Here is a 15,904-nt window from a genome sequence, read left to right as displayed (position 1 = left end):
TACACTAGTGATTTAGGGTATATTTTGATCTGTTAGAAGAAACTGTATCTCAAAATTTTAAAGAGAGAACAACTTATATATATATATATGCCAAAAATAAGGGTAACTACTATGAAGGGATAAAATATGACTCTAAAAATGAAAAATAAAAAAAAACAGTTAACAAAAATTAGCTTTGATGAACTAATGAATCATGGTAAAAAAGCATGAATTCTATGTGCAGTATTCCCCTAGCGCTGGAGTTCTCCCGTTCTCCTTGATCGGTAAACTTGGTCTTGGCTTGCTGGCTGTTCATGCTGATCTTCTGGGGGAGGGGCCTGTTGCTGTGGTTTCCAAATTTCTTTGCCAGAGGCTGAATTGCCCCGCCCTTGTCGGTCCGGGCTAAGGAAGCTGCTCGGGTTTGCTCTCAGGAGCTTTTGTTCCCTGCAAGCTCTCAGTACAGCTTTGGAGGACCAGGGCAAAAATGGTGGCCTCCCAATCTCCACCCGGAGGAGCCGAGAACTCGGGGCCCCGCTCCTCAGTGTGCCCCCGGAGAAAAGCAGTCACTCCTTCTCCCTGGTCTCCGGCTGCACTCTGTGCTCACCCGGCCTGTGACCGAGCGTTTCTATCTCTGGCACCCGACCCCGTGTGGAGTCTCCAAACCGAGCAGATCCCTGCGGTGCGTTCCCGCGCCGCTCCTCCCCGGGAAGGAAGGGGAGTCTCCCCAGCTCTGCCGCTTGTTGGGTCCCTGCTGGAGGAGCAGTGGCCCGACTGGGCCACAGATCACAGTTTATGGCAACCCCGAGCTGAAAGCCCGCGCCTCGGCTTCGTCTCTGCAGCCGGCTTCCCTGCTCCGATACTTGGGAGCTCTGCCGCACTCAGGCACCCCCGGTCTTTCTGTGATCCTGAGGGTCCTGAGACCACACTGTCCCGGGAGGATTCCACCCCCTGCTTAGCCACTGCAGCGACGTCCCTCAGCGGAGCCGACTTCTAAAAGTTCCGATTTTGTGCTCCGAGGCTCTAGCACTTGCCAGAAGCGGCGGAGGCCCCTCCCCCGCCGTCTATCCTCCCGAATATCACCTCGGATTCACTTCTCCCCACGTCCTACCTTCCAGTAAGTGGTCGCTTCTCTGTTCAGAGAGTTGTTGCTACTCTCCTCTTCGATATCCTGTTGAGTTTGTAGGTGTTCAAAATGGTTTGATCCCTATTCAGCTGAATTCCTGAGACCAGACGAAATCTAGGTCTCCTACTCCTCCGCCATCTTGCTCCGCCCCCCTCATCCATTTTTTAATCAGATTTTTTTTGTCGTATTGTTGAGTTTGAAGAATTTTTTCGTATATTTTGGATAACAGTCCTTTATAAGATAAACCTTTTGCAAATATTTTCTCTCAGGATGTGGCTTGTCTTCTTATGCTCTTGATAGTATCTTTCACAGAGCAGAAATTTTTATTTTTAATGAGGTCCAGTATATCACTTCTTCCTTTTATTGCTTGTACATTGGAGTTGCATCTAAAAAGTAATCACCAAACACAAGGTCTTCTAGATTTTCTCCTTTATTATATTTAGGACTTTTATAGTTTTGCATTTTACATTTAAGTCTGTTATATATTTTGAATTTGTTTTCTTAAGGGATTTAAGGTCTGTGTATAGATTCGTTTGTTTGCATGTGGATATTCAGGATTACAGCACCATTTGACAAAAAGACTGTCTTTGTTCTGTTGTATTGCCTTTGCTACTTTGTCAAAGAGCAGTTGATGTTGTTTATGTTGGTATATTCCTGGGATCTGTTTCATTCCATTGATCTATTTTTATGTTCTTTTATAATACCGCATTGTTTTGATTACTGACACTTTATAGTAAGTTCAGAATTAGTTCTTTGATTTTCCCCCTCAATATTGTGTTGTATATTCTAGGTCTTTGCCTCTCCAAATAGACTTTAGAATCACTTTGTCAGTATTCTCAGGATAACTTGCTGGGATCTTGACTGAAATTGCATTAAGTCTATAGATCAAGTTGGGAAGAACTGGCATCTTGACAATGTTGAGTCCTCCTATCCATGAACATGGAATATCTCTCCATTTTTGTAGTTCTTCTGATTTCTGTCATCAGAGTTCATAGTTTTTCTCATATAGATCTTGTACATATCTGGTTAGATTTATACCTAAATATTTTATTTTCATGGTTTCTAATTTAAATAATATTATGCTTTTAATTTAAAATTCCCCTTAATCAAAAACTAATGATGTAATATATGTTGGATAGTTTAATATAATAATAAAAAAAGGAAGAAAATTCCCCTTGTTCATTGCTGATATATAGGAAAGTATATAGGACTTCTATAAGGTCCATAACTTTGTTTACCTTGTATCCAAGTTAGTTCCAGTTGTATCCAACTCCTAGTTCCAGGAGTTTTTTGTTGATTCTTTTGAATTTTCTACATAGATGATCATGTCACCTGCAAATAAGGACATTCTTATTTTTTTTCCAATCAGTATACCTTTATTTCCTCTCCTTGTCTTACTGCATTCGCTAGGACTTCCAATACCACATTGAAACGGAGTGATGATAAGGGACATTCTTGTCCTCCACTAGAATATAGGTTTCTTGGGGATAGGAACTTCCTCTAGCATGTGCAATGCCTTGCACATAGCAGGTGTTAAGTAAATTATGGGTTGGGCAAATACCCCTGTATTTTTTAGATGAATCAGGACTCTTGGCTCTGGTATGGTCAGATGAGGCAAATGTCTTTACATGGCAAGGTGATCTAACTTTATGTCCAATGTTGGCTTCATGGCAGGCAGCCTTCTGTAAATAATTCCCTGGAGACAGCATAGTTCAACCCTAGTTCCACTCTGTTTGTCTTTAGGTTTTGGGGTTATTACCTTAAAATATGGATTAATTAATTCATTCAGCTCATATATATAGGGTTCATCTATTACGTGACTGGTATTGTGCTGGTGCTGTAGATAAGGGAATAAGACTGATAGAGTCTTTGCCTCCATGGAGCTTACAATCTAGAGAACAGACAGGCCAAAACAAAAGAAAATGAAATCCAAAAATGTTAAGTACAAACTGTGGTATCATGAAGGAAATAAAATGGTGTTGAGATAGCTGATATGAGTATTTAATACATTTACAATAACTACCTTTTCTTGCAATGTCTTTGCATGTTGGCAGACATATATTCTTTTTTTTTAATTTTTTATTGTTATGTTAATCACCATATATTACATAATTTGTTTTGGTGTACTGTTCCATGATTCATTGTTTGTTCATAACACCCAGTGCCCCATGCAGAATGTGCCCTCTTTAATACCCATCACCAGGCTAACCCATCCCCCCGCCCTCCTCCCCTCCAGAAACCTCAGTTTGTTTTTCAGAGTCCATCATCTCTCCTGGTTCGTCTCCCCCTCTGACTTACTCCCCTTCATTCTTCCTCTCCTGCTATCTTCTTCTTTTTCTTTTTTCTTAAAATATGTTGCGTTATTTGTTTCAGAAGTACAGATCTGTGATTCAACAGTCTTACACAATTCACAGTGCTCACCATAGCACATATCTTCCCCAATGTCCATCACCCAGCCACCCCATCCCTCCCACCCCCGACCATTCCAGCAACCCTCAGTTTGTTCCTGAGATTAAGAATTCCTCATATCAGTGAGGTCATATGATACAGGCAGACATATATTCTTTTGTAAAATAGTCCTCAGTGTATTTTTCATGTTCTTTGTATTCCTAGGTTTCTTTTAAAGAACAGAAATTCATTTATATCTGTCTTTTAGGCTTCTTATATAACATATGGAGAATTTACTGCTTAATTCCTGTTTCCTCTTAGCCAGCATCGTCTAACACTGAGATGGTTCTTTCCTTTCTTGTTCTCCTAGATAGCTTTGGGGAAGACCGGGGTCACATGAGTATTTGGGAAACTGCTCAAATTCTGGGAAATGACAAATTAAATAAAAGTACAGAGAAATGAATGGCCATTAAAATCTAATTAGGGTGTTGGCTTGGCTTGGAAATAGGAGAGAACCCACTATTGGATATTGATTTTATCTGGCTGGGTCCCCCAGTAGAGGCCAGTAGGCGTGGGTGGCTAGTCAGAGGAAAGGAAACTTCTGTGATGCAGCTGGACTGGATTTTAACTGTTTTTTTTTTTTTTAGCATTTTATTTATTTATTTGACAGACAGTTAGAGAGGGAACACAAGCAGGGGGAGGGGCAAAGGGAGAGGGAGAAGAAGGCTCCCCGCTGAGCAGGGAGCCCTGACTTGGGGCTCCATTCCAGGATGCTGGGATCATGACCTGAGCTGAAGGCAGACACTTAATGACTGAGCCACCCAGGCGCCCCTGGATTTTAAGTTTTAAGAGGAGTTCTCAAAAATAAATAACAAGCTTATTTTTCATTTTTAGTACCTAATTAAAGCAGGGGGTGATGGTGATGGTGAAGGCTAGGAGAGGACAAAATGATGAGTGTTCATGTACATCTAGGTAGCTAGGGCACAAGGGCATGCATGAGAAATGTCCCTGGTGACCTCACTGATCGGGCTGTTACTTTTCTCTTTGTCCAGTGTTTGTCCAGCATGATGCTGCTCAACTCTACCTCACAGTCTGGAACCTAATTAAGGACCAAATCACAGATGTGGACTTGGTGAGATCCTAGAACCAGAGAACTCAGAAGTTTAAGATGCTGCTCATTTAGCTCATTCAGTAATCATTAATATAATGTATAGAGAGGATTAAAAGAGAAATCCACATAAAATGCTTATCACAATTCCATAATATTATTACTGTTATTATTTTGCACCTTTTGAAGAACAGAGAGCATCAATGGAGCTTCTATCTGGTGGCTATAATTTCTGGAAATTGACTTGACCTGTTTTATTTATGGCTTTGTACCCTTCTTTCCTCTTACCTCCTCTCTCTTACAGGTAGAGAGGCTGCAGGCCCTGTATACAATCCAGGTGAAGGAGTCCTTGGTTTGCCTTGAATGTACTGTGGAGAAGAGCAGAAACAGTAGCATGTTGACCCTCCCCCTTCCTCTTTTTGATATGGACTCAAAACCCCTGAAAACACTGGTGAGGGATTTATTTTGGTTAATTTGCTGTACACATAAACCGAGTGCTGCCCATGTGCCCTTCTTTAATCCACCGCTGCCTTTTAAAAAGTAATTTCTATCTCCTTTGCACAGTTCTAAGTTTCTCCTTTGATTTGGTGAAAAAAAAATTGTTTCCTTTTACTTCCTTTCGTCCCACTGCTACCTTAACAAGTGCTCCCTCCTATTTTTCCATCCAGTCAGTAGGTACTTTTGGAGATCCTGTCACATGCACCCACACTGGGCCGGGTGTTGATGGGGGACATGGAGAGAACCAGAAGGAAAACTTAAATCCTCATCTGTAGGGTGGTAAATACTAACTCTGCTTTTTCTTTGATCTCCTGACACAGGAGGATGCCCTTCAATGTTTCTTCCAGCCCAGGGAGTTATCAGGCAAAAGCAAATGCTTCTGTGAGAAATGTGGGAAGAAGACTTGTGGGAAACAGGTACTCTCTGAAACCAGAAGCTTTCCTAGTTTGGGGTTGTCTTTAGTGGATTTCCTAATAGAGTCTTCATAGAGGCCTTGAGGGTACCATATGTTGTTTGAGGGAAGGAATCCATATCTGGCTAGTATCTGGGATCTTGGGCTTCTGATTTTCAGAGGCCCATCACTGAGAGGGCAGAGTCTTTTAAAAGATAAGGGAAGGGACGCCTGGGTGGCTCAGTCAGTTAAGCATCTGCCTTCAGCCCAGGTCATGATCCCAGGTCATGATTCCAGAGTCCCCCCAGAGTGGGATTGAGTCCCACATCACATTAGGCTCCCTGCTCAGCGGTGAGTCTGCTTCTCCCTTGCCGCCGCTCACCCTGCTCAGAGCTCCCTTTGCCTGCTGCCCCCCCTGCTTGGGCTCTCTTTCTCTCTCTGACAAAATAAAGAAATAAAATCTTTTAAAAAGAGAGAGAGAAGAGAAGGTCCAAGAGCAGCAGGCAGAGTTTTCCATGCAGGGTTAGACTAGCTCTTTAGAGCAGACTCTCTAGATCCCCTGGTCTCTAGTTCCTGTGCAGAACCCTAGCGCTGCTCATGCCTTCTGTGGAGAGCTCAACAGGTTCAGCAGATGGGAGCCCTTAAATCTGTATTATATCATTCTGATCCCTTTTGGGGAAGAAGAACACACCACTGGCCCTGGTATTTCTCTACATCTACCTGTTTCAAGTGCCTTAGGACTTCATCTCCTTGGTAATTTTGCTTTTTCAGGTCTTGAAGCTGACCCATTTGCCCCAGACCTTGACAATCCACCTCTTGCGGTTCTCCATCAGGAATTCTCAGACAGAAAAGATCTGCCACTCACTCGATTTCCCCCAGAGCTTGGATTTAAGTCAGGTCCTTGTGATTGAAGAAGACCTCTGCAATGCTGAGGAACAAGTGAGAAGCCCCTAATTCCCTTCCATCCTCCATCTTTTCAGATCCCTTGTCTGCATGATTTTGCCTTTCCTCCCCTAAGGTGCTTGAAGTCACCCACTGAACAGATACAGCATTATTGTTCATCTCATCTGTCCTATTATTGCATCTCATAAATCATGGCTCTGCTGGCCATGCTCGGGGCACACAAAGGGAGGAAAACTCACCAGCAGTGGCTTGGTGTGATTCATAGAAACATATTCATATGTTCAAGAAACATTTATTTTTTAGAACAGTATTTTAATGATGGAAACCTGTGTGTTCTTAAATAACAATGATGGGTTGTTATTACCATACTACTATCACCAACATTTGCTGTTTGTAGTTGTTTTTCTTTTAAGATTCAAAAAGCTTCTGTCGATGGACATCTGGACTCTTTCCATAGTTTGGCTATTGTGGACATTGTTGCTATAAACATTGGGGTGCAGGTGCCAGATGAATAGATAAAGAAGATGTGGTATACATATACAATGCAATATTACTTAGCCATCAAAAAATATGAAATCTTGCCATTTGCAATGATATGGATGGAACTAGAAGGTATTATGCTAAGCGAAAAAAGTCAATCAGAGAAAGACAATTATATGATTTCACTCATATGTGGAATTTAAGAAACAAAACAGGAGCATAGAGGAAGGGAGGGAAAAATAAAACAAGACATAATCAGAGAGGGAGACAAAGCATAAGAGACTCTTAACCATAGGAAATAAACTGAAGGTTGCTGGAGGAGAGGGGGGTGGATGGATGAGTAACTGGATGATGGACATTAAAGAGGGCATGTATGTAATGAGCACTAGGTATTATATACAACTGATGAATCACTGAACTCTACCTCTGAAACTAATAACATACTATATGTTAATTAATTGACTTTAAATAAAAAAGATTCAGAACACATTATTTCTAAGTATTGGACTTTATTCATATCCCTCACAGCACTAAGGAAGGCATGGAACCCGTATTTCAGGACCTTCCACTTGAATAAGATATATAATACTTATATATACATAGGTAAGCACAAGACCTTGGGTTCTAAATATAGTACCAACCTAGCTTTCTTCTTAAAACAGCTTATGCCCACTTTGAGGATAGTAACAAAAGAGCCAGTTCATTGGGCCAAATTTAATCAAAGTAAAGTTGAATTCAGTTATCCTGAGCTAATAACTTATTGGGAAATTCTGAGAAAAAATATGACATAAATATCTTTTCTTAGGTTTGAAATGCTACATTTAGTAAATTCTATATTGCTACATATATACATGTCCTTACATGGACTGTCCGTTTTTTTCATGCTCTGTTTACTATTCATGCTCTAGAATCATAGTATTTTAAAAATGAGGCCTACAACAGACACATGAAAAAATGTGCAACATCACTCAGCATCAGGGAAATCCAAATCAAAACCACAATGAGATACCACCTCACATCAGTCAGAAAGGCTGAAATTAACAAGTCAGGAAACAGCAGGTTTTGGCGAGGATGCAGAGAAGGGGAACCCTCTTGCAGTTAGTGGGAATGCAAGCTGGTGCAGCCACTCTGGAAGACAGTATGGAGGTTCTCCAAAAAGTTAAAAATAGAGCTACCCTATGGCCCAGCAATTGCGCTACTAGGTATTTACCCAAAGGACACAAACATAGTGATCTGAAGGGGCACCTGCACCGCAATGTTTATAATAGCAATGTCCACAATATCCAAACTATGGAAAGAGCCTAGATGTCCATCAATAGAGGGATGGATAAAGAAGATGTGATATATATATGTATCAGTTTAAATTTAAAAATTTTCACTACAACAGAAACTAATGATGTACTATATATATTGGCTAACTGAACATAATAAAAAATTTAAATTGAAAAAATAAAAAATAAAAATTGAGACCTAATAATATAATAGCTTCTATATAACATGGTTTCTTTACCTATTTAGTGCATATACGTTTCCTAAGATTCTCATTTTTTGTTGTTTGAGTTTTCCTTATTTCTACTTGTGCACTATGAAGTATATCATAATGAAATAATATCTTTTAAAAAATTCTTTATTTAAATTCAATGTAGTAAAAAAAATAAATTCAATGTAGTTTACATATACTGTATTATTAGTTTCAGAGGTAGAATTTAGTGATTCATCAGTAGCATATAACACCCAGTGCTCATTATATCAAGTGCCCTCCTTAATGCCCATCACCCAATGACCCGTCCCCCACCACCTATCTCCCCTCCAGCAACCGTCCATTTGTTTCCTGGAATTATTGTCCCTTATGGTTTGCCTCCCTATTTTCATCTTATTTTCTTTCCCTTCCCCTGTGTTCATCTGGATGGAACAAGAGGGTATTTTGCTAAGCAAAATAAGTCAGAGAAAGCCAAATGCCATGTGATTTCACTCATATGTGGAATTTAAGAAACAAAACAGAATATCTTAAAATTTTCAACTAATGAATCATTGAACATAATATCAAAAAATAATGATGTACTATACCTAATTGAATTTAAATAAATTTTTTTTTCCACTTAAAAAGACATTGGTATTGAAAATCTCAAATATATACCAAAGGAGTGAGGAGTTATACAGTGAATCCCCATGTCCATCAAGCAGCTTAAACAGTTATCAAAACCCATGGCCAGTCTTGCTTTACCAACACCCTCATCCTCTTCTTTCTCCAACCTCCTGCTGGATGATTTTGAAGCAAGTCCCAGACACTATGCCTTTTCATTTGAAGTATTTCATTATGCCTTTCCAAAGAATAAGCTCTCCTTTTCTAAATGTAACCAATTCTATCTCATAATTTCTTTTTTATTGTTTTTAATTTTCATTCCAGTGTAGTTACCATACAGTATTATGTTAATTTCAGTTGTATGATATAGTCATTTAACAGTTCTGTACATTATTCAGTGCTCATCATGATATGTGTACTCTTTAAAAAATTTTTTTGGTAAGTGTACTCTTAATCCCCATCACTTATTTCACACATTTCCCACCCACCCCCCCATAACCATATGTTTGTTCTCCACGGTTAAGAGTCTATTTCTTTCTTTCTTTGTTTTTTTTTTTTAAGATTTTATTTATTTATTTGACAGAGAGAGACAGTGAGAGAGGGAACACAAGCAGGGGGAGTGGGAGAGGGAGAAGCAGGTTTCCCGCTGACCAGGGAGCCCGATGCGGGGCTCGATCCCAGGACCCTGGGATCCTGACCTGAGCTGAAGGCAGATGCTTAATGACTGAGCCACCCAGGTGCCCCAAGAGTCTTTTTTGGTTTGTCTCTTCCCTTTTTTCCCCTTTGTTCATTTGTTCACCACATCTTTATCCATTCACCAATTGATGGACACTTGGGCTGCTTTATATCTTGGCTATTGCAAACAGTGTTGCTATAAACATTGGGGGGTGGGGGGCATATATCCCTTTGAATTAGTGTTTTTGTGTGTGTGTGGTTTTTTTTTTTTTGTATTTTGTATGTTTTTGTATTTTGAATACCCAGTAATGTGATTATTGGATCGTAGAGTAGTTCCGTTTTTAATTTTTTGGGGGAACCTCCATACTGTTTTCCACAGTGGATGTACCAGTTTTCACTCCCACCAACAGTGCATCTCATAATTTCTTAATATCATTGATGCCCAGTCAATATTTAGATTTCTTTGAATCTAGATCCCAACACGTGCATTTGCTTAAGTTTCCATCCTTCCTCCTCTTTCCCTCCTTCCTTCTCTTCCTCCCTTTCTTTCTTCTTCTTTTACATTAGGTTTCTTTCCCCTCCTTTTCTTGTCCTTGCAATTTACTTGGTTGAAGGTTTTTATATATATCCAGAATTTGCTGGTTGGTGTTATTTATTTAATATGTACCTTTATCCTTGTATTTCTTCCCTGCATTTTAAAAATCTAGCATAAAGTCCCCAAATGAAAATAGAGAACAATTCAAGCTCTCCCTTTTGGGTAACTTAGCTTCATTTGCACTACCCTCACCCCTGTCTCCTTCATTGATTGTACTTCAAAGTCTCAGGTTGGGGACAATATTTGGCTGTGTTAAGATAAAAGAATAAGGTGTTCCTGACTAATGTGGGAGATCCTGCTCACAATCAGTCAAAATTCTGTCTCTCCCACCACTATTTCCTTTTCACCAAAAATTCTCTCCTGTCTTCAGTTTCTAAGATTTGAGGAAGATTTGCCAAATCTAATGGATACTTTTTGGTCCTTCCCTTACTTGATCTTTTTGTAATATCCTGTTATTGATCCTACTTTCCTTCAAAATCTACACTTTCCTCCTAGGGTTCCTTTCTCCATTGTTGGATTCTTTCCTGCCCATCCTTTTATTAGTATTTAGTTTTAATTCCATTTCTTCTCTTCTCCATTTTCCAAATTTTATCTCATTAATTCTTGTGGTTTCAACAATGATCTCAAACTGAAGACTTCCAAATCTGTATCTCCTGTCCAGGTCTTCAACTTGAGCTCCAAACCAGTGTATTCACCTCCTACCAAATGTTGTCACACAGTCCACAAATTCTTTATTTTCATTCCCAAATAGTTCTTTTCCATATTTAACTTTATAGCACCAATATTTTCTTAATTTCCAGGCCAGAGATCCCTCCTACTTGCTCCCTCCCCAACATCCAGTCATTAGAAAGTATCTTTGGTGATTAATCCCTAATTTTGCACAAATATGTCCCCTCATCTCCACTTTTATTCTCATTTTCTTAGTATAGCGTGGGCATTAAGAGCTTGGACTTTGAAGTCAGATAGGCCTGGGTTGGAATCCTGCCTCTTCTATTTATAAGCTCTTACCTTTGGGTAAATTACTTTACCTCCCTGAATGTAGATTCCACCTTTGTAAAATAAGATTTATATTGGCACCCAGGTTACATGATTGTTGTGAATATTGAATGAAATAATTCATGTAAAGACTTAGCTAAATGCATAGTGAATGTCAAAAGTTAGCTAATAATTACTATGTTAAGAATGATTATTATCATTTTAGTGACTACTACTGATGGTAACTATCTAGGCTATCACCATTCTTTGCACTATTGTGGTGTCCTAACTTATCTCATTGGCTTCTATCTCACTTGACCTCTCATTCCATTTTTCAAACCACATTATTTCAGTGTTTTTCTCAAACATAAATCTGATGATGTTCCTTCTCTTATTAAACCCTTCTGATGGCTCCCAAACACTCTAATTCTTATGACTAAATTCTACTCCTGAAACTAATATTACACGTATGTCAACTAACTGGAATTTATTTTTTTTAATTAATTTATTTTTTATTTTATTTTATAATTTTTTTATTATGTTCAATTAGCCAACATACAGTACATCATTAGTTTTTGATGTAGTGCTCAATGACTCATTAGTTGCGTATAATACCCAGTGGTCATCACATCATGTGCCCTCCTTAATACCCATCACCCGGTTACCCCATCCCCCATCCCTTCTTTAACCCTCAGTTTGGAGTCCAGAATCTCTCATGGTTCCTCTCACTCTCTGATTTCTTCCCCTTCAGTTTTTCCTCCCTTCCCCTATGGTCCTCCGCTCTATTCCTTATGTTCCACATATGAGTGAAACCATATGATAATTGTCTTCCTCTGCTTGACTTATTTCACTTAGCATAATCCCCTCCAGTTCCATCCATGTCGATGCAAATGGTGGGTATTCATCCTTTCTGATGGCTGAGTAATATTCCATTGTATATAAGAAACGCATCTTTATCCATTCATCTGTTGAAGGGCATCTTGGCTCCTTCCACAGTTTGGCTATTGTGGACATTGCTGCTATGAACATTGGGGTGCATGTGCCCCTCCTTTTTACTACATCTGTATCTTTGGGGTAAATATCTAGTACTACAGTTGCTGGGTCATAGGGTAGCTCTATTTTGAACATCTTGAGGAACCTCCATACTGTTTTCCAGAGTTACTGTACTAGCTTGCATTCCCACCAACAGTGTAGGAGGGTTCCCCTTTCTCCACATCCTTGCCAACATTTGTTGTTTCCTGTCTTCTTAATTTTGGCCATTCTAACTGGCATAAGGTGGTATCTCATTGTGGTTTTGATTTGTATTTCTCTGATGGCTAGTGATGTTGAACATTTTTTTCATGTGTCTGTTAGCCATTTGTATGTCTTCTTTGGAGAAGGGTTTGTTCAGGTCTTCTGTCCATTTTTTGACTAGATTATTTGTTTTTTGGGTGTTGAGTTTGAGAAGTTCTTTATATATCTTGGATACCAGCCCTTTATCTGTAATGTCATTTGCAAATATCTTCTCCCATTCTGTGGATTGCCTCTTAGTTTTGTTGACTGTTTCCTTTGCTGTGCAGAAGCTTTTTATCTTGATGAAGTCCCAAAAGTTAATTTTTGCCTTTGTTTCCTTTGCCTTTGGAGATGTGTCTTGAAAGAAATTGCTGTGACTGATGTCGAAGAGGTTACTGCCTATGTTCTCCTCTAGGATTTTGATGGATTCCTGTTTCACATTAGATCTTTCATCCATTTTGAGTTTATCTTTGTGTATGGTGTAGAGAATGGTCCAGTTTCATTCTTCTGCATGTGGATGTCCAATTTTCCCACCACCATTGTTGAAGAGATTGTCTTTTTTCCATTGGATATTCTTTCCTACTTTGTCGAAGATTAGTTGACCGTAGAGAAGGTCCGTTTCTGGATTCTCTATTCTGTTCCATTGATCTTTGTGTCTGTCTTTGTGCCAATACCATGCTGTCTTGGTTATCACAGCTTTGTAATATAGCTTGAAGTCAGGCATCGTGATGCCCCCAGCACTGGTGATTTGGGATCTTTTCTGGTTCCATACAAATTTTACGATTATTTGTTCCACTTCTGTGAAAAATGTCGATGGGATTTTTTTTTTTACCTTAAAAATTTTTTTTATTAACATATAATGTATTATTTGTTTCAGAGGTACAGATCTGTGATTCATCAGTTTTACACAATTCACAGTGCTCACCATAGTACATACCCTCCCCAATGTCCATCACCCAGCCACCCCATCCCTCCCACCCCTTTCCACTCCAGCAACCCTCAGTTTGTTTCCTGAGTTTAAGAGTCTCTTATGGTTTGTCTCCCTCTCTGGTTTCATCTTGTTTCATTTTTTCCTCCCTTTCACTATGATCCTCTGTCTTGTTTCTCAAATTCCTCATATCAGTGAGATCATATGATACATGTCTTTCTCTGATTGACTTATTTCGCTTAGCATAATACCCTCTAGTTCCATCCACATCATTGCAAATGGCAAGATTTCATTTTTTGATGTGTGTATAATATTCCATTGTCTATATATACCACATCTTCTTTATCCATTCATCTCTTGTTGGACATCTAGGCTCTTTCCATAGTTTGGCTATTGTGGACATTGCTGCTATAAACATTGGGGTGCATGTACCCCTTCAGATCACTACATTTGTATCTTTAGGGTAAATATCCAGTAGTGCAATTGCTGGATCATAGGGTAGCTCTATTTTTAACTTTTTGAGGAACCTCCATACTGTTTTCCAGAGTGGCTGCACCAGCTTGCAGTTGGTACAGTGTAGGAGGGTTCCAACAATGTAGGAGGGTTCCCCATTCTCTGCATCCTCGTCAACATCTGTCATTTACTGACTTGTTAATTTTAGCCATTCTGACTGGTGTGGGGTGGTATATCATTGAGGTTTTGATTTGGATTTCCCTGATGCCAAGTGATGTTGAGCACTTTTTCATGTGTCTGTTGGCCACTTGCATGTCTTCTTTGCAGAAATGTCTGCTCATGTCTTCTGCCCATTTCTTGATTGGATTATTTGTTCTTTGGGTGTTGAGTTTGGTAAGTTCTTTATATATTTTGGATACTAGCCCTTTATCTGATATGTCATTTGCAAATATCTTCTCCCATTCTGTCTGTTGTCTTTTGGTTTTGTTGACTCTTTCTTTTGCTGTGCAAAAGCTTTTTATCTTGATGAGGTCCCAATAGTTCATTTTTGCCCTTGCTTCCCTTGCCTTTGGCGATGTTTCTGCTGCTGAGGTCAAAGAGGTTGCTGCCTGTGTTCTCCTCAAGGATTTTAATGGATTCCTGTCTCACATTTAGGACTTTCATCCATTTTGAGACTATTTTTGTGTGTGGTGTAAGGAAATGCTCCAGTTTCATTCTTCTGCATGTGGCTGTCCAATTTTCCCAATGCCATTTGTTGAAGAGACTGTCTTTTTTCCATTGCATATTTTTTCCTGCTCTGTCAAAGATTAGTTGACCATAGAGTTGAGGGTCCATTTCTGGGCTCTCTCTTCTGTTCCATTGATCTATGTGTCTGTGTTTGTGCCAGTACCACACTGTCTTAATGATTACAGCTTTGTAATAGAGCTTGAAGTCCAGAATTGTTATGCCACCAGCTTTGCTTTTCTTTTTCAACATTCCTCCGGCTGTTTGGTGTCTTTTCTGGTTCCATACAAATTTTAGGATTATTTGTTCCATTTCTTTGAAAAAAAGTGGATGGTATTTTGATAGGGATTGCATTAAATGTGTAGATTGCTCTAGGTAGCATAGACATTTTCACAATATCTGTTCTTCCAATCCATGAGCATGGAATGTTTTTCCATTTCTTTGTGTCTTCCTCAATTTCTTTCATGAGTATTTTCTAGTTTTCTGAGTACAGATCCTTTGCCTCTTTGGTTAGATTTATTCCTAGGTATCTTATGGTTTTGGGTGCAATTGTAAATGGGATTGATTCCTTAATTTCTCTTTCTTTTGTCTTGTTGTTGGTGTATAGAAATGCCACTAATTTCTGTGCATTGATTTTATATCCTTCCACTTTACTAAATTCCTATAAGAGTTCTAACAGTTTTGGGGTGGAGTCTTTTGGGTTTTCCACATAAAGTATCATTATCTGCAAAAAGTGAGAGTTTGACTTCTTCTTTGCCTATTCAGATGCCTTTTATTTCTTTTTGTTGTTTGATTGCTGAGGCTAGGACTTCTAGTACTATGCTGAACAGCAGTGGTGATAGTGGACATCCCTGCCGTGTTCCTGCCTTAGGGGAAAAGCTCTCAGTTTTTCCCCATTAAGTATGATATTTGCTGTGGGTTTTTCATAGATGGCTTTTATGATATTGAAGTATGTACCCTCTATCCCTACACTGTGAAGAATTTTAATCAAGAAAGGATGCTGTACTTTGTCAAATGCTTTTTCTGCGTCTATTGAGAGGATCATATGGTTCTTGTTCTTTCTTTTATTAATGTATTGTATCACATTGATTGATTTGCGGATGTTGAACCAACCTTGCAGCCCAGGAATAAATCCCACTTGGTCGTGGTGAATAATTCTTTTAATGTACTGTTGTATCCTATTGGCTAGTATTTTGGTGAGAATTTTTGCATCCATATTCATCAGGGATATTGGTCTGTGGTTCTCCTTTTTGATGTAGTCTTTGTCTGGTTTTGGGATCAAGGTAGTGCTGGCCTCATAAAATGAGTTTAGAAGTTTTCCTTCCATTTG

General features: G+C 39.2%; 1 protein-coding gene across 4 annotated transcripts in view; it reads left to right on the top strand.

The window, feature by feature from the left end:
- Window positions 1-15,904, top strand: part of USP18 (ubiquitin specific peptidase 18) — a 66,777-nt gene that overhangs the window by 30,170 nt on the left and 20,703 nt on the right. For 3 of the 4 annotated variants that reach the window (XM_025851879.2, XM_025851878.2, XM_073886973.1), the window contains 4 exons: window positions 4,543-4,622; window positions 4,903-5,049; window positions 5,417-5,512; window positions 6,259-6,426. In XM_025851879.2, the coding sequence (XP_025707664.1) occupies window positions 4,543-4,622; window positions 4,903-5,049; window positions 5,417-5,512; window positions 6,259-6,426 (491 nt within the window). The remainder of the gene's footprint in view (window positions 1-4,542; window positions 4,623-4,902; window positions 5,050-5,416; window positions 5,513-6,258; window positions 6,427-15,904) is intronic. The other variant, XM_073886972.1, reaches the window with a different exon arrangement.

This window comes from Callorhinus ursinus, unplaced genomic scaffold (assembly GCF_003265705.2).
Source record: "Callorhinus ursinus isolate GAN/ISIS: 27379988/994484 unplaced genomic scaffold, GSC_fseal_2.0 scaffold74, whole genome shotgun sequence".
NCBI lineage: Eukaryota > Metazoa > Chordata > Mammalia > Carnivora > Otariidae > Callorhinus > Callorhinus ursinus.
This window is presented reverse-complemented; position numbering and strand designations above follow the sequence as displayed.